The 27,142-nt window shown below is 59.6% G+C and overlaps 1 protein-coding gene across 1 annotated transcript in view; it reads left to right on the forward strand.

Annotated features, from left to right (window-relative positions):
* INPP5A (inositol polyphosphate-5-phosphatase A) overlaps positions 1 to 27,142 on the forward strand; it is a 172,563-nt gene that overhangs the window by 142,174 nt on the left and 3,247 nt on the right. The window contains exons 11-14 of the mRNA XM_044916232.1: positions 8,503 to 8,598; positions 8,727 to 8,801; positions 16,266 to 16,339; positions 25,481 to 25,592. Coding sequence (XP_044772167.1) covers positions 8,503 to 8,598; positions 8,727 to 8,801; positions 16,266 to 16,339; positions 25,481 to 25,592 — 357 coding nt within the window. The remainder of the gene's footprint in view (positions 1 to 8,502; positions 8,599 to 8,726; positions 8,802 to 16,265; positions 16,340 to 25,480; positions 25,593 to 27,142) is intronic.

Below are 27,142 nucleotides of genomic sequence, written 5' to 3' on the forward strand. Positions count from 1 at the left end.
TCAGCAGCCCCCAGCAGCCCCCCTCAGCCCCCAGCAGCGAGTTGGTGTTTCTGCCCCTGCCGTGGTGGGAGTTGTGGGTGTGAGCAACCCAGGAGCCCTGGGCAGCCTGGCATCCTCGGGACAGAGGGAAGGGATGCGCCAGCCCACATCCCAAGTCCCGAGAGGCACCCGGAGAAAGCCTCGTTGGGTGTGGAGCGGTCACAGCCCTTAGTGGCCTCAGGTGGTGTGGGTTAGGTGTGCAGAAGCTCCATCTTCTCCGTGCCGCGAGCAGACGCTGGTGGTCGAGAGGGTTTCTCCTCCGAACTGGGAGCCGGCGCAGACGGGGCTGCGCGTCCAGGCCGCCTCCTCGCTGCGGGCTCCACTTGTATCCGCAGTGGCTGAGTGGGGGGCTCGTGCGTGGTGCGTTGGCTTATTCGTGTGGCTTTTTAAGAGTCTTGCTTTAAAACAACAGATTTACTCATTTAAATCATTAAATTCATTTAATTACTGTTTCAGAAGAAAAGAAACCTTTATCTGGTCTGTTTTGAGATAGGGCTTGTGGCATCAAAGTAAAGCAAACTATGACGTTATACTTAATTATGACAATTCTGGATTTTGTGTTTAGGGTATTTTATTTTATTTTTTTAAAGATTTTATTTATTTATTTGACAGGGAGACACATCGAGAGAGGGAACACAAGCAGGGGGAGTGGGAGAGGGAGAAGCAGGCTTCCCGCCGAGCAGGGAGCCCGATGCGGGGCTCGATCCCAGGAGCCTGGGATCATGACCTGAGTCGAAGGCAGACGCTTAATGACTGAGCCACCCAGGCGCCCCAGGACCACGGTTTTTGTGTGTGTATGTTTTTTAAAGATTTTTATTTATTTATTTGACAGAGAGAGACACAGCGAGAGAGGGAACACAAGCAGGGGGAGTGGGAGAGGGAGAAGCAGGCTTCCCGCGGAGCAGGGAACCCGATGTTGGGGCTCGATCCCAGGACCCTGGGACCATGACCTGAGCCGAAGGCAGACGCTTAAGGACTGAGCCACTCAGGCGCGCCCCTAGGGTATTTTCTCCCAGAAAGTTTGCCTTACAAACATTAGCTCGTATTTCCAGTTGGTAGATTGATGTCAAAATAATTATCCACATAATTATAGAAAAAAGACGTTCCCCCTCACCAGTCCCCTCATGTGGGACCTTGATTTGCTAATTCATGGTCAGGTCTGTGCTCACCAATCTGTGATGCTTTTTTCTGTGTGTTCTGCTAGTTCATGCTTTATTTACCCCACTCTTGGTGTCAGCGCAGCTCATGGGGATTTTAGAACTGCAGACAGGTGCCAAAGCTGGTGGGCAGGCTCTCTCTATCTGTGGCCTACGCTGCTGGTGGGAAGAAGTGCCCCTGCCCTCCAGTTGTCCCAGGTCGGAGGCCTGGCGTGTCCATGGAAGCCCGGGTGTTCTCAAGAGACCAAACCAAGAGCATGTCCAGTGTCCCCGGCCAGGGCCTCGTCCCTGGCCTGAGCTGCGGGCATGCACACACCTGCTGGACACCGGTCTGAGAAGAGCACACGCAGCTTCCTTCCAGAATGCCGGCTGCGTGGTCCTGTGTGGGCTCACAACCACCGCTGGGCTTTGCCCAGTGTGCCCGAGCTCTGTCAGGACCCGTCCTTGTGGCCCGGCTGGTAGGGAGTCCGCAGAGCCGTTCTGGGAGAGATGAAAGGGTCTTTATGGCACGTTGTTGTTCTGGATGAACAGTGCACAGTCTGAAACAGAGGGGGAAGGTGCCTTGGCGGCTGACCTAACCCTCGTAACAGCGCCTCCTCAGGACCCGCTCGCGGCTCCCCATGTCCCCCGGCTGCAGTGGCCAGGGCCCTCGAGCCTGTGGTGTCAGCACTTTGGGGTCCTCAGAGATGGTGGTTCCCCAACACTTATTAATAGGCCTCTTTTCTCCTGAGAGTGCAGGGGTTTGGTGGGAAAACCTTGGAAAGAGCCAGAGCTCATGGGAAGGGTCTTTGGGAAGTCAGCATAAATGGGATGGGTGACCGTTGGGGACAGTTCCTGCTGGAGACAGTGAGCACCTTTCCAGAGAGAGGACAAGACCTCGAGATGCTCTCTGGTGGAAGCTCCCCTCCTTGGCCCTCAGGCCCTCTGGCCCCGTTCTGAACCGTTCTTTGTGACAGTGCAGACCAGCCTGACCCCAAAAACGAAGGGGATCACCACCCGGACACTCCCGTTTGCAGCCACCAGGCCCACCGCCCTCCCCTGCTGTCACACCCCTCTGTGCGTCTCAGGTGCTGTGTGTGCATGGGGATGCGTGTCCACGTGTTGTGTGCATGGGGTGCTCGCTCTAACCCCGTAACTGGTGTGGTTCCGACACCACAGACCCCGTGGTGAGGCCGCAGAATCGCCCACTGGGCCTGGGTGGAGCCGGGGAAAGGAGCTTCGCTGCATGCTCTGCGTCAGGGTCTCTGGTCCATCAAGAAGCTGCTGCTCCCAGCAGGTGCATGGCACCTGGGCTTGCGCCTGGGACCTGCTCTCAAATGGGGCAGAGACCACTGTTGCCTGGGAGGAAAGTCCGCGTGAGCACATAGAGCTCAGGGCCACCCGAGACGGCCGTGCCGGGCACCTGCCCGTCTCTCGGCTCATCCAGGCCCCCGGCCTGCGCCCCGCGGTGGCTCCGCTCTCCTCTTGGACGACAGAGGCCGGCTCATCGCAGTTGCGCCAGCCCCCCACCCCCTGCTCTGCTATGGCCAGAGTGCCGACCGCCCTGCTTCCAAAGGTGTCTGCAGCCCCTCCCTGAGCCCCAGACGCCTCCCCGAACAGCCTGCCGCAGGCTGGCCATGTCATTTCCCTCTGGGGGCCCCCCAGCACCGTACCGCTTCCGCTGTGTTGTAGCGGTTTGTCAGGAAGGTCCTGGGAGGGTGGCACAGGGTCCCACGGCTGGTCCTGGGAAGCATTGGGAGTCTGGGTGTCGATGGCTCTGGTCCTCCTCCATCCCTGAGACTCCCAATGCCCTCGGGCCCTTTGCTGGGCTCACTGCTTCCTTGGCACCTCCATTTAAAGTTGGAGACTTTGTTTTAAGGGCCATTTCTTCTGCAGGCTTTTCCTGCCAGCCTTTCCAGAGTCAGCCCCGTGAGCATCTGTGGCTGAAATTAGGCTGGAGCACGCCTTTGTTTCCGATTTCACGCTCTTAGAGGGCCTGCATGTCGTTCTGCGGAGCTGTCAGGGGATGAAAGCCTGCAGCAGGGTTCCGCTTCCTGGGAAAGGCGTGAACGATGGGGGAAATGTGTCTCCAAGCCCACCCACCAGTTCACGGAGGCCAGGCCGAGAGTCAGGAGGGGCGCATCCTCTGGAGTCCCTGGGCACGCGACAAGGGGCAGGGCTCAAGGCTTCTCCTCTGCCCTCGTCCCTCCTGCTTCCTCCTTTCTCCTCTGTCCTCCCTGGGCCCTCATTCACTTGGTCGCCTGAAACACTCGTAGGCCAGGGAGTGTTTCAGGCAGATGAGTGAAGAGAAGCTTCCTCCTCTCTCCTCCTTTCCTCCACAAGTGTTGACATCTGGAACGCGCCAAAAGCACACTTTGCTTAGCAATCAAACACCTTTTCCCCGTGGGGTTATCCCTCTCTGGGAGTAGGGGGCACGCGAATATAGCCCGGGTTAGCTCACAGCTCCGGAGCCGTGCCCACAGGCAGCCTGGCGGGAGAGATCAGGTGAGGGTGAACACATGACCAGGACGCTGCCCCGGGCCGTGGGGGCCTTGTGAGGCTCTCCAGGGTCCCAGTGCCTCCCCCAGTGGTCTTGGTTTGAAAACAAAGAAAAGTCTATTCCTGCGGCTGCAGAAATTTTTAATTCTTAATTTCTTAAGAATTCGCTCCAGTGTTTTCCTCGAAGCTGCCTGCACTGTGTCTGGATGCAGGGCCCAGGCTGGCTCTGGGGCTCGCTTCTGTTCTGTTTAACGCAGCCCTGAGCAGCCCTGCTGAGGACGTCTCGGCCCCAGCACCGTCGTCCACTCCCTGCACGTTAAACAGTCTGTGGACATCTGGCCCGACTGGTTTTCATCGCTGACTAAAGTCGGGATTGGACCTTGCCCCACCTCTTTGTGCAGCCTTGGGGGAGGGACAGCGACCCCGAGACAATGGCCCTGCTCACCCCTCTGGAAAGCTCCGCTCCAGGCCAGACAAGGAGTGCCTGGCGTCCTCGAGGTGCCGGCCTTCCCCCTCGTGCTGATTTGGGACAGGCTTTGCTGGGGCCAGTGGTCAGGTCAGGAGGCCGCAGGGATGGAGTTTGCATGTGCGTCCCTGGCTACCCCTTGTGCTCTGGGCGGGAGGGCACCTTCTTCCAGGACCTTCTGATCCTGTTCCCAGAGGAGCGGGGCCTCCTCAGAATGCTTCTGGAAGGTCAAGTCATGCAGACCGTCTGCTGAGAACTTTCTGGGTGCCTGTGGCCCTCAGTGGGGACCCGGCCGTCACTGACAGGGGGGCTCAGAGTTGCAGGAAGGGGGTTCATGGCTCCACCAACAAACAGGTGACTTTGCGTCAAAGCACAGAGACAGGCTGTGCAGACTGCCAGGACCCAGGATACGTGGGCAGTAAGAGGAAGTCACGGGAGCAGAAAGGGCCCTTTCCCGGCACCCATGTTCCCGGGAGCTTAGCTCTGCTTCTGTGGCCACTGTGGCCTCCGTGGTTCTTGCACAGGCTCTGCGGATGGGATGTCACGGACCCCGATGAGGAGCCTGCTGACCCCAGGCTCGCCCCAACTCAGCCCTCACTGCATTCCGGAACAGTCCTTCCCAGTGCCATGACCCTGAGTGCATCCAAATATGCAGAGTGATGTGCGTCCGCGGGCCTGGGGGGTGGGCTTCTTCCAGGCCTGAGGGGGACCAGACCCCTGCCCGCTCCCATGGGGACTTCTCCTGACCCTGGGGGAGAGTGCAACCAAATGCAGGTTCCCAGCCCACACGGGCCTTGCGGACAGAGGCAGGACTCCCCATTCCTGTTCAGCAGACATTTTTAAATTCGAAATATGCTTCCAATATATACACCAACTTCCTGCGTTTTCTGGGGTGGAGGGAAGCAGGAGGATGGAGAGGAGTGCCCCCGAGAAGGGAAGGACCCGCCAGGCCTCTGGACTCACACCTGCGCTGGCGCACGCATCCCCTCCGCTGTCCACATCCTGTGGCCCGGGCCCGCTTCCAGAGGCTGCCTCCCCAGCACGGCCCGTGTCCTGTCTCCTGTCCATCCATCTCCTCCCCACCACAGTCCCCACACTGAAGACACTGCACCTGGGGGCCCCTCAGCCCCTTGCCAGCTCCCTGAGCGCCTGTCCCTGGAGCCCCCACACGTCTGCTCTACATTCACTGTCCAGTTCTTCCTCCGGGAACCCTCTGTTACGGGGTCCCCATGGTCTCACCCCGACACCCTCGACCGCTGGCTCTACACTGCCCGGCTCGCAGCCCCCCGGTCCTGGCACGTGCAGAGGCCACCTGCCTGCCCGGAGCTGAGCTGGTCCTTTGGAAACTTCGGCTGAGAGTCTGCCTCGGCTGGCTGAGCTCACAGCAAACGGCGGGGATCCTGCTCAGAGACCACGCTTTGGACACAGATGGAGGCGTGGGTCCTGCCGCCTCGAGTGGGTACACAGCACAACAGCTACGGCTTCCGGGTACAGTTTGGAAACTAAGCAGTTTAAACAAGGAGACTTTCCAGCCCTCTGTTTAAAGCCGCCTTACCTAGTTCCTGTTCCTGATGGAATTTTTCAAATTTATGTTCAGATATTTTTGGTCTATGTGCCTCTTACCAACACAGACTAAAACATACCGCATGAAACTTTGGGACATACTTCCTAACAGACCTAGCTGCCCCCAAATCAGCCCAGTTTGTTTACTTTGTTCAGTAAGGCCCGAAAGGAGACTCGAACTCAGGACTTTCCTGACCTGTCCGATCCAGCCAGCTGGCATTCCCGGGAAACCCAGGAGCCTGGAGCTCTGTCATGCACGTGGTAGGTGCCGGTCAGACCAGTGCATGCTTGCGGTGGGGACTGAGCTCCACCTGCTCACCGTCCATGCTGCCTCGGACCACAGGGCCTTTCTGTCTGCAGCAGAGGGTACAGAGTGGATTCTGCAAGACTGCATCTTGAAGGCCCGGCTGGAAGGGTCCAGGGGTGCTCGCATCTTCGGTCGAGTTTTGCACCATGGGGGAGCATGGTGGCAGTTGAGTGGGAGCGCTTGGGACAGACTCAGCTCCTGGATGGGCGGGGCACGCAGGCGCCTCGGACCGCTGGTGTCTTTGTGTCAGGCTGGCTGTAAACTTCAGGATCCGCAGAAAGCACTGGAAATAGCCCTCTGGGCTGACCCTGGGGCCCTGGGTCCTGGGGCTGCCCTGTCTAGCAGCCCTGCTTCAGAACTTACCCGGACTGAGAAGAAACCCAAGAATTTCATTATCCACACAACAGGTGGACAGCCTTGGGGACAGCAGTCCCGTGAGATTCCAAGACAAAAACCAGCACTCCAAGTGCCAAGAAGACAAAGTGCGGGGCTGTCCTATCTGCTGCCCCTTCGTGTGGCTGCTGGTAATGAAATAAATCTTAGGTAGCTCTTAAAAAATAGCATTTTGGGTATTATTTTTTTCTCCTTTCAAAGGAAAAATCCCTTCCGTAAGTAGGCGAGTGGAAAGGCCCCGGCCTGCAGGTTTCTGCATGGCTGGTCATGACTGCGGATTGAAAGCAGAGAGGAGGCCGAGGCCAGGCTGGCCGGGGCCTGATCACTTCTTTACAACCTGGTGAATGAGGTGCCTCCGTGGGAGGGTGCGGAGAAAGCGCCGGCCTCTCTCCCAGCGCCTGGGCTGATCAGATGTTTATACTTTGGGAGCCCGCCCAAAATGGCTAAATAAAGCAATTTTTTTACAAGTTTCTAGCAGATGCCTTTGGGAGAAGAACCAAGAATTTCCTGAATCGCGTCCTGGGGTGGCTACAATGGCCGTCTGCCTGTGGAGCCCTCCCCCATTCAAGGAAGCACTTAAGCCACTTAAGCGCATTAGCATCTGGATGGAGCTGGACCTCCTCGGGATGCAGGGGTGGGCAGGGTGGCCTCGCTCTGCTACGGATTGTTCCTGCGCTTGTTCTAATCCGCACTGTTTGAAGGCGGCCAGACTGATTTGTGACACATGAGTCCAAAAGCCACTTTGGGGGCTTGACCTGCTTAACTCATCTGTGCTCTGAATGTCAATGGCCCGTCCTGGAGGATGCTGTGGGGACGGCAGCCGCTGCCTCCCCTGCCCCACGCTGGGCGGTGTGCATGCCCGCCCCCCACGTACCTGGAAGGGGTCTGCCCCCTGGCTCTGGAGGGGCTTGCGGCTCATCCCAGTGGGTCCCTGCTCAGGAGGGGTCCCCACCCAACCCGGGCCTGCTCTCCCGCTCTCCCCTGGGTGAAGGGCTTCTCACAACTTCACAAGGGCCCATGAGTCAAAATTAGTTGTTTTCTTGCAGTGGTCTTTTTTTTTTTTTTTTTAAATAAAACTCATCTAGTCATTTTTAAAGAATAGCTCCATTGAGGTTTGGCTTACGCACCAGTCTCAGTCCCAGGCAGCCTCCACGTGCCCTTTCTGGACATTTTGTGTGCATGGACCCTGGTCCCATGTGACCTTTCCTTAAGGAAAGCGCGTCATCAGCGGCAGGGGGTGGGGGCCCCCGCTTCCGGCGTCCAGTCTGCCTTCTCTCTGTGCTGCTCTCCTTCTGAAAAGGACAAGTCCCTTGTACTTCTTTTGTTACATGCGGTCCTCAGAAGCCCTGATGGCTCGGGGCCCCGGGAGCCGGCTTGCTGCCCTGGGTCTCCAGTGTCGTCCTCCGTTAGGGAGCACTCGTTGGCACCCGCCCCAGCCTTTCCCGCCTCACACCCAGTTCCGACTGGGAGAATTTTCTCAACAAACCTGGACTTAATTTAGTTTGTAGTCCATCAGACGGTGGCCTGCTCGCCGTGACCTGGGCTGTGCCATGCGGCCGTGGGGCTGACCCTGCTCCCTCGTCCCTCTCCCCGCCTGTTCAGCTGTTCCCTCCCTCAGCCGGTCAATGTCTGCCCCCGAACCCAGCGTGGCCTCTGTTCTCCCTGGTGTTGCCTTCCCCGTCCTGTCCTGCTGCCCATGGGGCAGGTCTCGTGGCAGTGTGTGTCCCCAGCCTGCCACGGGGACAGCACGAGACGGCAGTGAGTTCCCCGCCCCTGCCCTGCACAGGGCTGTCTTCAGTGAAGCCCCAGCAGACCTTCCAGGGTCCGAGCCGAGCCAGCTGTGGGGCAGCTCCCAGGAGCAGAGGTGGGCAGGGAGGCCAGGGCCCGCTCCAGGTGTGCGGCACTTGCCGACAGGCCTGCCCTTGGATGGGGTGCCCGTCACACTCCTGCTGCTGTGCGGGCGGGTCCGCGGTCCCTTTATGTGGAGGGGCTGGAAAGGACGGGGTCAGGGAGAGAGGCCAGGAAGTGTGCTGATCGCGTTGAGGAGATGGGCTGTGGGCCCCTCTCGTGGGACTGAGGCCCTTCTGTGTCTTTCCCAGACTCTCTGCACAAAGGCCACGATGCAGACCGTCCGCGCCGCCGACACCAATGAAGTCGTGAAGCTGATATTTCGCGAGTCGGACAATGACCGGAAGGTAAGCGCACCTGAGCTGAGGGCCGCGACCACAGCAGGCCACCATGGCCATTTGGAGTTGGGGAGCGCAGGGGCTGCTCGAGGCGTGGTCCCGCTCCGCCTGCCCTGATGTCCGCTTCCACCCTGCAGGTTATGCTTCAGCTGGAAAAGAAACTCTTCGACTATTTCAACCAGGAGGTTTTCCGGGACAACAACGGCACCGCGGTGAGCACTGCCTCCAGATGCCCCTGGGGTCCTGGGCCCCCGGGACTGTGCACCTGCAGCTGGGACAGTCCCCGCCCCAGGTCTGGAGACCCTCCGTGTGGGAGGTGGGATGCTCATGCCCTAGGTGCTCAGGGCGGCCGGCACAGGCCTGGGCTCCGTGTGCACGTCTGACCAGGCCTCCCCGTGGCTGCGTGTGTGCACGCGTGTGTGTGTGCAGAGTGCAGTGTGTGTTGGTCGAGACCTGGTCCTGCGGGAGCCACTCCTCTGCCTTGAAACCACTGCCCGCCGTCGAGAATCCAGAGACGCAGCAGGGGCAGCCAGACCCGCCACGGGATTCGGGCCTGCTTTAGTGTGTTCCTGGGGTGTCCAGCTGGGCAGTAACAGAGTAATGGTGGATGAGCAGTTCGTGTGTGGTAGCCTCACTGTGGCCAGTCCCAGTCTACGAGGGGCGGCTCCTGACCCCACGGCCCCCGGGGTGCAGTGTGCAGAGGCAGGTCCTGCGTGGCGCATGCCGGAAGTGTGAGGCTTCCCTAAGGGCGGGTGCCCCGGCAGGTGGGGACACCTGAGCACACCTGCTGCCCGCCTGCCTGCCCTCCAGCCTGTCTGCTCTCCCTGCCGCCCACCCCCGCTCTGGGGGGGCTCTGTGCATAGCTGTCCCCCTTTTCATCTCCCAGTCCCCCCACGCCCTGCAGTCTGGCCTCCGCGCCACCAAAACCATTGTCACCCGCCTCGAGGACACTTTATTCCAAAGCCTGGACTTCATGCCCACCCCGCCATCCCTGTGCTCACCTCTCTGCATCTGGGAGCCCCAGCTTGGTCTTGTCACCCCTGCCCTCAGGCCCCGGCCGTGCTGAGTACTCTACACCTGTGCCTCAGTTTCCTATCCGTGTGTGGGAGGAGCCCTCCGGTCTGTGTGCAGATGAACGCTGGCAGGTGTCAGTGCTGGGAGACAGCATGGTCCCAACGGGCAGCAGACCGTCGGTCCTGTGTCCCTCCTTCACACTGCTGGCCAGGAGCCGCACTCCCGCCTCCATCCCTACACCCACGTCTCCCTCCATGGCCCATGTCCCCCCACCAGGTCTGTGTCCACTACCTCGGGGCCACCGCCTCTTACTTGCCGCAAGAGCCCCATCAGCGTACCCCGAGCCTGGGGCCCAGCCTGGGGCTTGTGCGCAGAGGGTCAGGCCTCAGCTCCAAGCCCTCAGCCGCTTCCCATGGACCTCAGGTGAGCCTGGAGCCTGCTCACTCACGTGGGCCAGGAGCCTGCTCTGGTCTCTGGGGCCTCACTCACTGCTTGGCTCTCTCGGTCCCCTCCACCCCCACCCCATTCAGGCACTGGGTTTACTTTTGCCCCAGCAAATACTCTGATCTTCCTTACCTGCCCTTCCCACCAGCCTGTCCCAGTGGACACTGTGCCCTTTGGCCCTGGCCAGTTCATATCTCACTTCCTCAGGGGGCCTCAGGCCCTGGCGAGGTTGACTCTCCTCCTATGTCCCCTGCAGTGCCCAGCTCAGCACACAGACGCTAACAGCCCAGTCCACTTCCCTAGGCGGGAGGCACCAGGGTGAGGACCTGTCCTACCTGCCGTCCATGCCAAAGAGTGCAGCAACCCGGTGATTTCAGGGCCTCAGCACTCAGGGCACAGGCGAGCTCGAGAGGCAGGTTTGGGGACAGGACTGCTGGGGGGCACCGGCTGCAGGGGAAGTACCCGGGAGACTCTCTGGGCAGCTGCGTGACTTTCTGAGCTTGGAGGCAGGGTGGGCTCTCTGGGCCCCTGGTACAGAGGCAGCCCCCGATGCGGGGGGACAGTGAGGCCTCCAGGGCGGTAACAAAGCGGGCAAACAGTGGACACGGGAGTGGCACTGGGGCAGCCAGGGCCTGGAATGTTCTGGAAGAAGCAGGACATGGGTGAGCAGGGTATGCTGTGGGGTCTGAGCCAGGGCGGCATAGGGCAGCCAGGGAGAAGTTGTGCGTTCTGGAAACGGGGAGCCAGCGCACACAGACCCATGGTCACTGTCTTTCTCTGTTAGCATCTGGACGAAGCATGTGTTGCTACCATTAGAAATAACAAGTGTTGTCGCCATTGGACATCGCAGTTTTTATGTCTGTGTTTATCTAGCATATGAAATTTTTTAAGATGGAGGAAAGTTTGAATATTCAGGCGAATGTATTTTAGGCAGAGATGAAAAAATGCAGTTCAGAGTTACAGAGTAGATTTCCACGTGGCTGTTTTGGAAAGACCCACGTGCCCCTTTGTCGTGTGTGTCCGGAATCTCACGTGGAGAGAGTCGCGCCCGGCCTGGCACCTTCCCCAGGGGTCTGCCGGGGCTTCTCCAGACCATCCTGCTGCTGCTGAGGGTCCCGGGCGCTCGATGCCTTCAGAAATGCCCCGCAGGGTCACACCAGTGTGCGCGCTCCGTGCCCCGGGCCGCCTCCACGTCCATCACACACAGGAAGTGGGGTCGTCCAGACCAGCCACGGGGACAAGATAAATGGTCTGATGAGCCATCGCACCCCAGTGGGGAGGCACACGGCCCCACGGCCACTGGAACAAACAACCCATCCACAGGATGGATGTGCCTGTGCTGGACACAGCCCCAAAATCCATCGCGCCCTTCATCAAGCACCAGTCTTGTACCCGTCTGACAGAAATTTAATTCAAGCTGGCTTCTGGAAATAATTATTGTATTTTAAGAGTAGTAATCATTGGCTGGGACATGATTGAATGTGTCCATGCCTATTGACTTTTTCTATGATTTATAGCTTTGTTTAGTCGATATTCCCATCGAAATTGTATAATTAATTATAAGTGTGGCTGTCAGGGCGGCAGGATGGAGTGCCCTGGTGAGGATTTGGAGAGATTAAATTTTCCTTGGCTGTCCCAGGGCAGGGCTTGGGAATCTTCACAGCACTCGGCCTGTTGGATAGAGATGTTTTCTGTGTGTTTAGCAACTGCTCCAGCTCAAGGTGCATTGATTTTCCGGGCTCTTTTTTCTTTATCAGCCTGGTGTCTCTGCAGTAACAGTGGAATTTGTGTGGCTGGGACGGCTTCTGACAGATACGTATGATCAGCCAGGCTGCTTTATCATTGTCTACACATGCCCGCGCTGTTTTTCACTTTGTAATCAAGAAGAATGTTTAAGATACATGTGAAATTGGTTATCATGTTTCTGAAAAATCTCAAAGAGAAACAAATTATCAATTCAACAGAAATGCAACATAATTTCTAATCAGGAACCTCTCTCACAGCTGGAGTTGGCCCCAGGGGCCACACTCCCCCCCCCCCCCCCCCAGTTCTCATGGAGCCCAGGGCGCTGTCCCTTCCTGGTCCCACCGTGGCGGGGGGGGGAGGAATGGGGGGGGTGGCGTCCAGCACGCTGGCCGCCCGGCCTGCAACCGGATGGGCCAGCTTGGGGGGTGTGTGGATGTGTTTCCAGGCGGTGCCACCTGAGAAGCGTCCGTTCCCGGACAGGGGCTTGGGGCCGTGTGAATGCGGGCTGGGGTGTGGGCGCACAGCAGGACAAGCTCGGGAGGGGGGCCCTTGCGGACAGAGACCCTACCCTGGACGTCTGGGTCCTCCCCAAAGTGGCTCTGTTACTGTTTTAGCAACTGGAAGATTCAAACCCATTCCAAACCAGATATTTATTTGCTTTAATTTTCCTTTACATGCTCAGCAAGGAGAAACGTGGTGAAACGTGGTGGGGTCCAAGTGGCTCCCTCCCCAGGCGCAGCTGCTGTCTGGGACCAGGGTGGCTGGTCTGACAGGCTGTCCTCGGTCCCTCCTGCTCTGAGCCACGCCGGCGGCTCCTTCCTTCCTTCCTGCGAGGCCGCACTTGCTGGAACATGTGTGGGTGCCATAGTGTGGGTACCTGCAGACCCCGGGCCATGGCATCTGTGAAGAGTGGCTCAGGACCCCACCAGACCTCACCTATATTCCAAAACCACATCACGTGGATGCCACCCATGTGGATGCCCTCCGGGCAGGTTCTGGCCACCGAGGCGGTGCGGGGCCCAGGAAGGCTAACAGGGTCCCTTTCTGAGGCTGCACAAAACAGAGGAATGTTCAGTAGGTGACCAGTGAAAGCCACGTGCTCACATGCATGTGCTCATGTGCACCCAGGCACCCCCACGCGGGTGTGCGCGGGCGCACACACACGCAGAGTCAGCATCGCTGTGCCGTCACGTCCCCCTCCAGTCCCTCTCAGTGCCCCAGGGCTGATCGTGGGGACGTGGGAACCCCCCACCATTGCCCCTTGGGGTCAGATACACAGTGGAGTGAAGGTGGTCAGCGTCCTTGTGGTCAGAAATGTATCAACACAACAGAACACACGTGTGCACACGTGTGAACAAACCCTGGCCACCAAGGACAGTGGGTCCTCCATCCTCTTGCAGAGTTTGAGAAGCAGCTGAGGGTTTGGCCCACAGCCGGGAGGCAGTGGTGTCTCCTTTAGGGAGTGTGGGGGTGTGGGCGGCATCAGGGAGCCACCCACAGTGAGGAGAAAAGAACCCCTTTCACAGGAGGAATCCGGGCACAGGCAGCGTCTCATTTCCTGAGGGACCTTTGGAAACCATGTTTGGATTTCTGTCAAAGTCCTGGGGCTACTAAGTGGGTGCTCCTCAGAACCAGGCCCCGTTCTGGGTGCAGAATGGACACAGATGCCCCCATGGGACTCACAGGCTGTTGGGGACAGAGGAGGGTCAGGTGCAAGTGAGCCACAGAGAGACCGCGGCCGTCCACCCGCAGGAGGGGTGCCCGAGGGGCAGGGAGCGTCCTCTCTGGCTGAGGCTCCAGGAGGCACGCTGCAGCTGCCGTGAGGTTGGGGCCTAGGTTATTCCCAGGTTTCCTTCAAAGTGTAAGGAAGAGAATTAAGTCCTAGCACGTCGCAGCTTTCGGGATTACAATCGGAGTATTTGTACCTGAGCGCCTGGCCCCTCGCCTGCATTTCTCATATCCGGGGGGCGATCAGATGGAGGGCAGGCACCACGTTTACTGTCCCCCAGATGAAGGTCCACGGGAGGCGAGCTTATAGTCCAAAGCCCGACATACGGAGGGTGCGCCCTTGAGAAGATCGGATGAACACCAGAATAATTGATAGAAATTGTAAAATAAGAATGTTTAGAAAGATTAAAAATATGAAAGAATCAGAAACAAATAAACAACACGCCCTGAAAGAAACGGGCAGATTAAAAACACACAAAACTTGTACAAGTATTGGTGCGGAAGTCAAGTCCAGGCAGGTAAATTAGTGGTGGGACCGCCGAGGCAGCAGCGTGTAGGGGTGCGGCACCCCGAGCAGGCCGCCGGGGGTGGGGGCGACGTGCCGCGCCATGCCCTGAGAGGCCACGTTTGGCAAGCTGGTGCTGGAACCACAGGAGACGAATTCTCAGGAGCAGGATGTGTCCACGCGGAACAGCGGGACCCCGGACGGAAAGAGAAGACGCGACATAGAGCAGCAGCGGGATGCTGGTGGCAGGCGGCAACACAGTGACCCGAGGGAAGAGCCACGAGGACACGCTGCCGGCGCCGAGTCTGCATGCGGCCGGCGCCAGGGCGACCCCGGGACCTCTCACATGGGTGGACACAGCGGCCTCCGGCAGAGAGCAGGAGGGACTGCCCCGGGCGGCGGCGTGCGGAAGGAGCGGGAATGTGCGCGTGCAGGCTCCGCGGGACGCCGCCGGTCCACGGTCTCGGTCTCCGCGATGCCGCGTTTGTCTAAGCCTCCGAGCTGAATTTGGGAGAGATGGGAAGATTCGCTGACTTTGGGTGAGTGGAGCCCGGCTCTGCGGCCAGAAGCACATGATCCTGCTGAAGGACACGGCCCTGGACGTTTCCGTTAAACCGTCGTTCAGCCGTGGCCACACTGCTCTAGATGCTCCGCACGGGTCCTTTCTGGAAACCCTGGCCCCTGACCTAGGGCCCGCCGATTCCTCTTCTTAGCCGTCGTTGGTCAAAACCACACAGCGCCTGCATGAAGCCCGCAGCCCCCCGCCCCCCACATCCACCTGCCGGAATCGGGGCCTTGTGTCCCATCTGGGAAGGCTGAGAGTTCAAGCTCCAGGGTGATTTAGATAAGAAACACGCTGTAGGCATGTGTGTGCACGTAAACGCAAGGACAAACACACGTGTAAACATGCACGTAGCTGCGAGACCTGTCCAGGCCCCACACACACACTCCAGGGTGCATCTCTCCCTAGAGACTTTCTCTCCATCCCCAGCCCCAACTGAAGGCCTGACTCAGGGACTTACCAGAAGCTGTTTGGCCTAGAGCCCTCCCTGGACTCTAGAGGAGCTGGAGTCTTCCCTCGATGCAGGGGCAACAAGGCCATTTGGTGCCATGAAAGCCAAGCCCCTGTGTGCTCCCCCGGGCCTCCCCTCTCCCTGCGGGCCCTCCACCCCATGTCTCCCCTGCCCACCCTGCACCCCGCCCCCGGGCCCCCCAGTCCCGTGCCCATCAGGGCAGCCCTGGGCAGGCTCACGCCCAGCAGATGTGAGCTCACAGGTGGCAGCTGTGGGGTCCAGGCCCCCAACCCCTGGCATCTGAGCCTCACCAGGCGGGGTCTAAGGCTCTCTGTGATTCGTGTCTCTGAGTGTCCAGGATTCTGCAGGAACACGTGAATGCAAGAGAATCGGTTTACCCTCCCAACCCACAGACCGTTCCTTCTGGTGCACATTCGTGCTGTTTTCCCCCTGACCTTCACCAGGAGAGCACCAGGGCTCGGTGGGGGGTGTGCTGTGTGCAGGTGGCTCGGGCAGCAGCCTGGCACACAGGTCATCCCCGTGTACACCGAGCTGCTGAGGCCACGCTTCATGAGGGATGAACAAGATGGCCAGGACAGGAGCCAGGTGCTGGGGTCGTGGGAGGACGTGATCCGCGCGCACGTCCGAGGCCGTGCCTAGTGGAGGCTCAGCTCAGCCAGGGTGGCTGGACGTTGCTGCTGGCACCCTTCCCTCCTGGGGGCACCGTGCCCTTTGGGGTTTGGTTCTGAAGAGTTCTAAGGGCAGGCTGCTCTGTCTCCTCCACGTGTAGAGACCAGTGCTTCACTCCCAAGCTTACTGCCGGAATCCCATACTGCCTGCTCGCTTTCTGACTTCGGTGGGCAAAAATGAGAGCCACGTCCATTCCGTAGATCATTGCCTTGGTGTGAGGGCATTGCTGGGTCCGCTGCCCTTCGTGGTTTCGGCAGAGGAAGGTGGCCCTGCGTGGCCAGTCAACCATGGGCAGTGGGGCTGGAGTCCCAGCATGGCCTCCCAGGCAGAAGGGCGTGCTTGGTGCCCATGGATCTCCCCGGGGATAGGAATGGCCAGCTGTTGGCAGGGCTACCCACAGATGGACCAGTTGATGTGCCAGGCGTGTTTCCTGGAAGTTCCGTGGGTCCCTGCTGCACGCAGACCACCAGAGACTTTCCTGTTGTCCAGTGAGGCAAACCAAAGTGACCTTATTTTCTTCTGTTTCTTTTCTTTAGCTCTTAGAATTTGACAAAGAGCTGTCTGTTTTTAAGGACAGACTGTATGAACTGGACATCTCGTTCCCTCCCAGGTAAGGAACACCCACTTGCTGGATGAGCAGGTAACTTTTCTCCTCTCAGGCACCTGCGTGCACCACTCCGCCTCCTGCCCTTTCCACGACCTGAGGACTACAGCCAGCTGAGAGCAAGAAGCAGTTGTTATTTGCTCTTAAAAAAAAAAAAAAAAAAAAAAAAGATTATTATTATTTTTTTAAATATGTAAAGTACTGTCTTCTCAGATTAGCACGCTGTGGGCCCCAGAGAACTCTGGGTTCTGGGTCTTTCTGGGAACATCAGGATCTTTGGCGTTGTAGTGTGTTGGGGGTGGGTTCTGGGTCGTTTTTCTCTTTCTTAAGCATGGAAGCTTTTGCTGAGCTTTACTCTGGCGTTTACAGAATCTTGAGATCTGCAGCAATGACGGCCCATTCCCTCGTGAGCAGCCTGGGGGATGCGGCCCACACAGGCACCCAGGGTCTTAGAGGGCACGGGGCAAAGAGGAGCCAGCAGAGGTGGCCTTGGAAGCTGCAGCTGGACCTGCGGCTCAGCCAGCCCCGGTCATTCCGGGGGGGGCACCCTAAGGACACGGAGGCCCTATCATGGGACTCCTCCCCACCCTCTCTCCTTTTTTAGATCCTGGGTGGAAATTCTCATCACTTGGGCATGTTCCAGGAAACTATAGCACGGGCATGGGAGTGTCTCGGGGCGCACTCCACACCCAGTCGACAGAATAACTCTGCTCCTAGAACAAGCTCGGAAACCAGATGGGCTTTCATGCGCGCTCTGTGAGGGGCCCCTCATCCCCATGCAACTATTCAGCAGTCGCACGTGTGAAGTCTGGCAGAGGACCCCACGGTCCACTGGACATGGGACTTTCTGCTGCTCATGGGCATGGGCTGGTGCCCCTCTGACCTCGAGGTCCAGGTCTGGCCAAGGGGCCCACAGCCTGAGTTTTAGGGGACCAGACAGGCAGGGACTGTGGGTCTGGAACAGCCAAGAACGCAGCAAGACCAGAGGAGCATACCCAGCAGTTCCCACCCGGGGACTGACCAAGGGTGTCCCCCTCAGAGCCCCGACCCTGCTTCACAGGTAGTCACCTGCGATCAGGCACACGTCAGATACACCTGAGATCCAGAGGGATTCTTTTTTTTTTTAAAGATTTTTTATTTATTTATCTGAGAGAGAGAATGGGAGACAGAGAGCATGAGAGGGGAAGGGTCAGAGGGAGAAGCAGACCCCCCGCCGAGCAGGGAGCCCGATGCGGGACTCGATCCCGGGACTCCAGGATCACGACCTGAGCCGAAGGCAGTTGCTTAACCAACCGAGCCACCCAGGCGCCCCATCCAGAGGGATTCTTAGGATTTGTGAGACTGCCTCTTCCTGGGTGGGGTAGGCCAGATGTCCTGAATGGCACTCCCTATTTGAACAACTCGAGGATCTCTTTTTCGGGCTTTGCTGAGCTGGAGAGGAAGAAGGAGGCCTGGGGGCCACCTTGGGCAGAGGTCACCACCCTTTGGACACATGGACCCTGCGCTGGCGTCTGCTTCTCAAGTTTCTCTCAAACCTGCCACCTTGAAAGTCACCTGGGCGCAGACATGGAAGATGCCAGCAGGACGTGATCGAGGCCAGAGCCCCGGGGTCCTGGTGGCCAGTGCCCAGTGCTCCGGGGAGTGGGGGGGTGAGCAGCAAGCCCACCACCAGCCCGGGTGGCAGAGAAACATGCGTGCCCACACCTGAACACGTCAAGAGTTTGGAAAGACAAGTCAACCCTCACACACCCACATAGGGTAGTGGGATCCTGGGCTGGTGGTCCTGGGCTGGTGGTCCCTGGGCTGGTGGTCCCTGGTAAAGAAAGCATGGGGCTCCCTGGGATGGTGGCAGTAGCCCACGGCCATGAAACCCTGCCTGCTCGTCTGGGGTCCTTTTCACACCCAGACAGGAGAAGGGCATGACTTGGTGCCACATGGGAGGAGCCTGAGAGAGCCGCCTGTGTGTGTTGGTCATTGGAGTACCTCCTCCCGCATTCACCAGGACACCTGGGGTGGGAGGTGCACACGGGGGTGGTCACCCTGCCCTCCGCGAGGTCCGTGGGTGCGGGGCACAGCTGCTGAGCACAGACCTCCACGGGATTGCTTGGCTCAGGTGGTGGGAGAATGTCCTGCGTGATGTGGCCGGCAGGACTCGCTGCAGGGTGCTGTCCTGGGCCGCCGGCCCGGGGAACCCCGTGAGCCTGTAGGAGCAGAGAGCTCGCGCTGGTTGGGGACAGGAGCGGTGACAGGAGGGGACACTGGCTTCATAGGGGCAGGCCTTGCCTGTTGGGTCATCAGATACTTTCCCTTTAGTGAGGAAGTGAGACTGTAGTTTCCGGGAGGGAAGGTGAAAGCTTTCTAACCAAACTGACGGCTCTCAACCACCAGAGCCCAGTTTGCAGTCAGAGATCCTGGTGAGCTGCCCAGGTTCCCCCCCCCCCCAGGTCACCACCCCTCCCCCGCTGCCTGGGTCACACCAGTCTCCCTCCTTTGGCTCTCTTGTATTTTTGAAACTATGTTTGTGACCAGAGTCCACAGCCCAGGGTGGCCATGTGGGGTTTGGAGAGCTGCTCCAGGCTGTGGGAAGAGTATAAGCAACAGCAAAGTCAGGGAAAAGGACAGGTGATGAGTGATGGTCAGGGCTCTGGTGCCTGCCAGATATTCTCTGACGGTACCGTAAAGTAAGTGGTCAGGTATGCTGTGTGTGCACGTGTGTGCACGCGTGTGTGCATAGGGGTGTATGAGCTCCCACGCTAATCTGCGTGTGCGTGCGTGGACACATACGTGCATACACAGGGATGAGGATGGAGGATCGTGTGCATGTGTGTGGGTCTGTGTGTACGTGCATAGGTCAAGGTGTGCGTGTACAGGGTGTGTGAGTGGGTCACGGGACATGTGTGTAGAGTCCACCCGTGCATGGATGTGTGTCTGCATGGATTCGGGCGTGTGTACACGGCGTGTGTAGGTGTGTGTAGACAGAGTCGGTACACGTGCATGGCTGTACCCGCACACATCTGGGTATAGGGCTGTATACGTGGGTGTGCCTGGATCATGTAGGTGGGAGCTATGGGTGGTGTGCGCGTGTGTGCACGTAGGTGTTTGCATGTGCATGACTACGTGGGAGTGTGTTCACGTGCAAGATGTGCGTGCAGTTTGTGCATGTGTGCATGCACGTGAGTAGGGAGTGTGCGTTCATGCACGTGTGTGTGGGCATGCTCTTGTATATGTGTTGCCTTGGCGTGTGCATGGGTGTATGTGTGTGGCTTGGGCGTGTGAACAGCCCAGGAGACCTCACCCTACACATTTCCATTTTGTGAGAATGGCTCTTCACTTCGCAGGCTGCCCTGCGTTGGCCAAGAAGGTCTCGACAAAGCGTGCCCTGTGTGTTCCCCACGGCTGCTGCGGCTCCTGGGGGTTTGTCAGGACAGACTTGTGCTCCCTGCACGCTGCCAGGCTCCCAGTACTTTCTGGAAGGCTGTGAGGACTGGGCCTGTGGGGCCATGGCTGCCTCAGGCTGTCTTGTGTCTGGTCTCAGCGAGGCCTCAGAACCCGGGAACGCGGGGCACGCCATCCGAGGGCGTCTGCCTGTCCCGGGGGGCAGTGTGGGAACGCAGGGCGCGCAGAGACCCGGAGCATCCGTTCCTGTAGCTGCTGCTCATGGTTTTCAGAGCCTTTCTGCCCTTAGCCATGTGCTGAGGGCCTTGCACACCAACGGCATGGTTCCGTTCCCTCCCTGAAGGCTCCTTCCCAGCACCGCGCAGAGCAAGATGTTGCCCTGGGGCGGCCCGCGGCGGCCAGAGCTGTCCCGCCGTGGCCGGAGCTGCCCCGCGGCGGCCGGTGTCACTCAGAGTGTCAGCACAGTTGCTCACCCGTGAGCCGCACGGACGTTTCGTCAGCGGACGGGCCTTGTAAGGAGAGAGCGGATCTTTGCAGACACATTTGTCGCTGTTCTCTACCAGCTAACAGAGTCTCACTCCTCATGGACTAGAACTTACTACTGTCATTTTGCTAGAAAAGGTGCTAATATTTCAGGCATTTACGGAGCCTTCAGCTCTGTTCTTCTCCACCGAGGGCTCAGCGTGATAGCACCTTCATTAGGGTGACCGGTCGTGGGTGACGGTGAGAGGTGGAGTGTGCCGCAGGCCAGGCTGGAGTGGGAGCAGGCCCGAGGGCCCGCGCCTGCGCTCCACGTGGCGCTGCCCCCGCCAGCACGCCGGGGACTGCACCCCGCCACGTGAAGGTCCGCGATGCCAGCTGGTGTGTCCCTGAGCCGATGACGGGCCGCGGCGTGGGTCTGAAACCGTACCTGTGACCCACTAGTTCTTGGCCGCGGGAAGGGGTCTCTCGCCCACACACACACCTGGCAACATCACCGGCCGGGCCTTCGGGACGCCCGGGCTGCCAGACTGTACACGTTTCCCAGATGTTGGCGGGCGTCGGACGGCGCGTCCCTCCCGTGGGTCACCGTCAGGCACCTGGGCCCGTACACATCTTCCAAAGCTCTGGGTTTTCCTTGAAAGCTGGTATTTTGGGCCATTATTGACAACAAATACCGTTGGATATTTTCCTGGCGGGGAAAAATGGCTCATTTCATTGCTTCTTGAGAAAACTCCTGTCTGATGCCCATTTCTGAGCGACAATAGTCTCTGCCTTTCTAGCAAAACAAAGATACTCCACGAAAATGAGCCGAAACGGCCACAGGGCAGAGCACACCATGTGTGTCCATCTTCTGCGCCGCGTCTCGAAACAGCATGCCTCCCAGTCTGGAGAGTCAGTCAAGGAACCATTGGTTCCTTTGTGTGGGCGCTCTGAGTCTGTGTGACTCCCGCCACCGTCACCCACGTCCCAGGCCGCTGCTTCCGGCAGACGGTGCGTTAGGGAGGTGATGAGTGAACCTTCCAGACCCACCTGGAAGGGTGTCAGGGACCCCGGGGGCTCCACACCCCACACTCCAAGACCAGCCAGAAGGTGGGAGGAGCCAGAATGCGCTCCGATGGCGGGATGGGTACTCGCTGCTGAAGGGGAACGCCCCACGGCGGTGGCCACGAACTGCGCTCTGTGAGCAAGTCTGGAATCAGTGTGCCTGGGGCCACGCACAGGGCGTGAGTGCCGCGCGCTCGCGTTCATGTGCCTGTTTGGCGGCGCTGGGGTCACGACCTGTGACTTCCCAGGCAGCGGCAGGAAGTCTAGCAGGGGCCGTGGGGGCCGTGCGTGGGGACGTGGGCCCTGCCCCAGGCATGTGATGCTTTATGTAAAGTTGATGGAGAGAATCGGAAAACGTGAAAGGCCTGGATCTACTCCCCCACACTTTCAAAGTAATTTACTCATTCAGGGGAAGTGGAATGGGAAGAATCACAGTCACACCTTTCAAAGGCAGACAAACTCTTCACGTTGGGAAAGACACGTTTTTACTGAGCGAATTGATTACAGAGTAAGACGAAGTCGTAGCTTTTGAAAAGCTCAAAAGAGTGTGTGATAACAGAGGTGAATGCAGGAAGCTCGTGGGAGGAGGCGGGCTGTCTTAATGGATGCATTTAATTTTAAGGATAAAGAGGCTTTTTCAAGCTTCTTTCTGGGCCATTATCTAAACTTCAACCCTCTCTAGATTCCCATCTGTAATAATGTGTCCAGTTGTGAAGTTAGGACGAGAAGGTACGTGGTCTGCCGTCTGCCAGGCCTGCTGGTTGGGAAGGAGCCAGGACATCTGTCTGTCCCGCTGGTCGCGGGGCCCTGGTTGGACGTGGCCCAGGCAGGTGTGCGGGGTGGGCACCGGAGGCTGAGCACGGCCGGAGGTGAGCTGCTCGGGAAAGCCAGCCACGGGGCAAAGGGCCGTGCGCAGCGGCCAGGTCGCTCTGTGCCGCCGGCCCCGGGACTCTCTCCTGGGCAGTCTTTGCTGCGAATTCCTCCACCAGATAGCTCAGTGTTGCCATGGTTCCTGCTCGTTTTCCTCGATTGTCCTTTTTTTCTTTTCCTGTCTTTTCCGGAAATACCAGTAATGGCCGGTATTTTTGAAACCGAGTATTTGAGGACGCCAGGGTCGCGAGTTGCACTCGCCGCGCCGGGCGCGTTGTCCGCACCGCTGTGCCCTGTCCGCAGCCCCTCACGTGGGCGCTGTTCCCCAGGCAGGGCTCCGAGGAGGGGCTCCCGTCCCCACAGCCCCCCTGAGGCGCCAGGCAGCACCCCCACCACGCCGCCCTCCACTTGGGAGAGCGGGTGCAGAATGTGCCGGTCTGGCTGTGGTTTCCGTTTCCGCCTGTGCCCGGGGTCCCCGCCTGCGGCCGGCCCTGTAGATTCAGGCTGGCGAACACGGCCGGGCTTTGGGCCTTCCTGGCCATGTTGTCGGACTTGGGGCCGTGGAGACTCCGCCCGCCTGCCCTGTGGCTCAGATGGAGTCCTGAGCCTGGTCCACAGGGCCGGTCGCCGGCCATGGCAAAGGGGCCGCTGCCCACATCCTGAGGGAAGAAGCTCGAAGGGCAGGGAGGGCCGCGTGCTTGAGGACAGGTGGGCGATTGTTAGCGCCATCACCAGCGGTCACGGCGGCTCTCCCTCATGGTGGGGGCACAGCTGGGCGCTTGTCCTGTCTCCCCTCCCCCCGCCGCTGCCAGAGTTTGCTTCCAGATAAGTGTGCGTGCACGGCAGGCGTGGACTTAACCACCGTCCGCTCTGGAGGCGTGCAGGCCGCAGACTGGCAGCATCGGGCCCCGTGCCCTGTGCTCAGCTGCCAGAGGAAGGACAGGGTGCCGCCTGGCCTCCTCCCTCCCTGGGCCTGTCTGCACCAGCTCCGTTCTGGTGTGCCCCCTTCTCCAGGATCAGGGGCCACGGGGCATGGCCCTGGGGCTGTGGGGGAGGGGCAGTGCCCCCACCAGCAGGACACCTCTGGGGATCAGCTTCTTTCTCCTTTTGAGTCACCTGTGTTCACGCTGGACTGTGGCAGCCGGCTCCTGCGCAAGCACGATGGGCCAGGGCCCCGCGGGGCTCCCAGGACTGCCCTCGGGGGCAAACCCGGAAGCTTGCTCTTCTCTGGGACTCACCCCAGCACCACCGTGTGAGTCGTGACCACCTGTCGGATCCCAGCGTGGACAGGGCGGGAGCTCCGTGTTGCCTCCCTGACAGATTCTGTGTCCTGGCACAAACCCAGGCCCGAGGTATAAACACTGAACTTTGGCCCCGGTGTACATCCTCGTGGTCTGTGGGTGCCGTGTGCAGCCCTAGATGGGACCCCAAGACCAGCTGGGGCCTGCAAAGGGGTTTCCGGTCCTCTTGGCAGCATCAGGGGCGTAACTGGGCGTCAAGGGTGGTGTCTGGGCACATGGCGTTCATCCCGTTTCCGGACCGCGTCTCAGTGTGGTGCTTTTAAGCCTCGGACGACTCGCTGTCTCCTGGCAGAGAGCCCTCACCACACCTGCTGCCCGCTCGCAGCCGCCCTCACGCCTGACCTCTGCCCCCAACAAGGGGGCTTCTTGTTCTCGTCCCGCAACTCAGCACATTGTCCTCTGGAAACTGGGGTTGATCCATGTGGACCCCCGATCCCCGGCTCATAGGCAGCGTGTTCCGGAGAGAGCCTGCCACCAGCCTCGGCGTGTCCCCCAGGCACCCAGGCGAGGTCGTGCGTGCGAGGCGAGCAGTCCCGGCCGGGTGGTGTCGCTCCCTCACGGTCACAGCTGAGCCAGGCGCCCTGCACGTGTGGAGCAGGGGTGGACGGCCGGCTCGCCACTTTGTCCTGCAGAGGAGTTTCTAGGGTAGTTTGTGTTCTGTGCTCTCTACATGGGTGATGCTGTTAGAAGTAGAAACTGTGTTGTTTTAGCATCTTTGCTGCTTTGGGTCTTTAATCAAGTGAAGCAGTGATTTCCTGAGGGGCGAGGGCCCTCGGCCACTGTTTCTGGTGAAAGCATGGGGGACCCCCAATGGGACAGGGCGAGGCCGGGAACCGTTAGCTCAGGGCAGAAGTATGTTCTGCGAAGCCTGATGGTCACGGCAGGACACAGGTCTTGAGGCCACAGAGCAGAGGGCCGGGGGCCAGAGTCCTCAGCAGCCCAGGGGGCTGCCGCAGGAGTGGCTCCTCTCTCCCAGCAGCAAGCAGCGGGAAAGCACAGCAGAGAATAAGCTAATTCACAGCTAAGACCATATGGTACTTTGGAATTAACCTAAAAACAAATTTTTACAAGGAGGCGTTTAGACTCTGAGATGGCCGTACAAGATGCACATGCATACGCAGACCTGGTGCAGATGCAGCCGACACAGCGACATGTGTTCCCAAAGCCAGCTCGTTCTGAGCTCATTTATTACTACTCAGTCAGTCCCAATCACAATGCCCACTTGGGGATGGGGCCGGCAGTTTTAAGTGGACGGAGGCAGGCCCACTGGGCCCAGAGGCAGGATTGTTCCAGGGAGTTCTGGAAACAGAAGGAAGCTGCCCGTAGGCCCGAGGAACATGAGGGGGATCAGCTGGCCACGTGTGCGTCTCTGCTCATCGGTGGATCAGCTGTGGTGGCTCCATCCCGGAGGGGCCGTCAGGGCCTCTCCCGGGGGCTGAGCCGGGTCAGGGCGTGGGAAGGGGTTCCTGTGTGGCGAGAGCCGTGGGTCAGGGACAGTCACAGGCCATGCCACAGCAATGAGCCCATGGCCTGGGCATCAGGCACTTGCCGAGACCAGATGCTGTGGTGAAGCGGGCGTGGGGATGGGGCGTGGGGACGGGGCGTGCACCCGCGTCACGCCCCAGCTTCTGGAGGCTTCCCCCAGAGACGTGAGGGGACGTCTGAGTGGGAGTCCCACAGCAACGCCCCTGCATTCACAGGCAGGTCAGGCCATGCGCCAGGCAGGCCCCTGGGACGCAGGTGGGGCAGGAGGCCCGTCTTCCCCATTCAGTTTTTCACTGTCCTGACTACGTCCAAAACTAAAACCACAGTATCCTAGACAATGCCATTGGTTTGTCGCAAGATCCTGTTAGAACAAAAATTCAAGTGAGAACTTAAATCGCGCGTTCGACTTCGTGTTGCAGAAACCTCTCTACGTGGGTTTTTTTCCCTGCGTGGCGTTGGCCACTCCGCGTGCGTGGGAAGAACCACACAGCCCTCCCCGGGGACTCGGGAGACGGTGGGAGGCGGGGCCGGAGCCAGCAGCTGACCAGGCGCCCTTGTGTCCCCCCAGCTACCCGTACAGCGAGGACTCCGGCCAGGGCCAGCAGTACATGAACACCCGGTGCCCTGCGTGGTGCGACCGCGTCCTCATGTCCCCATCCGCCAGGGAGCTGATTCTGAAGGTAAGTGCCAGAGTCGCCCCAGGACCAGCCACACATAGCGGCCCCCGGGATGGGCCCTGGCATCGCCCTGAGATGGGCCCTCGGCCACCTGAGACCCAGCGCCCGGGCCTGAGGGGCCCCGGTGACATCCGATGTCTTTCTGAACCCACAGCGTGTATACACGGTTATCAGTGCCTTCAAAATCCTCATAGTTTATTGTATCCTCGGGAATGAAATGTGCTCTTGTCCGCGAGAGCGCTTGTGTAAAGCGTGGTGGACACGTCGGTCCTTATTTCCCTGAGATGTAAATCAAGAGCCTGATTCATATCTGGGCTCGACATGGTAGAAACGAGCGGGAACATTCAAGAGGTGGCACCCTGCGCTCAGGTTTCCTGTGGCCTCCTGATTTTCAAGAATTTTCAGTGCCCACATTTTAATACAAAAAGGGTGTTTTCAAAAGAATCAATATCTGAATTTGTTTTGTCAACCCCATTAATGGGAAATCACACACAAGTGCATTGATTTGGGGGGGTGGGGGCCGCGGGCTGGTGCTCAGAGCAGACGTGGGCCTTTGGGGAGCCATCCCCGACCTGAGCTCTGTTTTAGGTTCCAGTTGCCCCCCCCGCAACCAGGACCCCTTAGCTGGGCCCTGAGTCCTCACCCCGGGGACTGGGAGCTCACTGGGCAAGAGGGGTCACAGCCAGGAGGGCAGAGCCCCCCACGTGCTGCCCCAGGCTCATAGCACGCCCTGCCATGCACACACCCTGTGCCCCGTACTCAGTGGCCCCCCAGCCCAGCCCTCTGTGTTCTTCCCTGAGCCCGGAGGAAGCCAGCCGGGGGCCTGCAGCAAGCTTGCTCCGTCGGGGCCTCGGCACTCCTCCCGCTGTGCTGTGTGCTGGGCGTGCCCCGCCTGTGACCCTCGCACCCAGGGCCCCCCGCCGGGGACAGCTCCCGGGGCCACTTCCGCAGGGGCCTTCCTGGCTGACGCTGCACTGGATGTCGGCCCAGGAGTGCACAGACCCGGGAGAGCCTGGACATAGCCCTGCCCTCTCTGCCGGGCCTGCTGCTGACGCTCTGGAGTCGGCTGTGTGCGCTTGCACGCTGCCGGCCCTGAGCACGTGCGGTGCGCTGGGCACACGGCCACAGCCAGAGCAGGGGCCGCGGGCGCCGCGGGGACAGAGAAGAGACAAGTGTGGTCTACAGGGAAAGCACCCACGCCGAGGAAACTGCATTCTGCAGGAAACTGAGCGTGTGCGGCCGGGCGGAGGCCGTCCCGGTAGACTGTTTCGTGCTCACTCTGAGCTTGGACGCTTCCGAGCTGGAGGGGGCGCCCCCCCCCCCGGGCAGACGTCCCCCAGGCCCTCCCCGGGGCTGCCCGGCGGCAGCGGGCGTTACCGTCGGATCAGATGCGCCTCATGAGCAGCTCCTCGGCCTCATCCATCATGCTACGCTCGGGTACCTCGTCACCATGTTCCGTTCTGCTTCCCCAGCCCTAAAACACCAAAGGTGGCGGGCTGGTGGCGCTGCCTGGGAGCTGCCGGGATGCAGGCACTGCTGTAATTTGTTTATCT

The sequence above is a fragment of the Neomonachus schauinslandi genome, chromosome 6, assembly GCF_002201575.2.
Source record: "Neomonachus schauinslandi chromosome 6, ASM220157v2, whole genome shotgun sequence".
NCBI classification, from domain to species: Eukaryota; Metazoa; Chordata; class Mammalia; order Carnivora; family Phocidae; genus Neomonachus; species Neomonachus schauinslandi.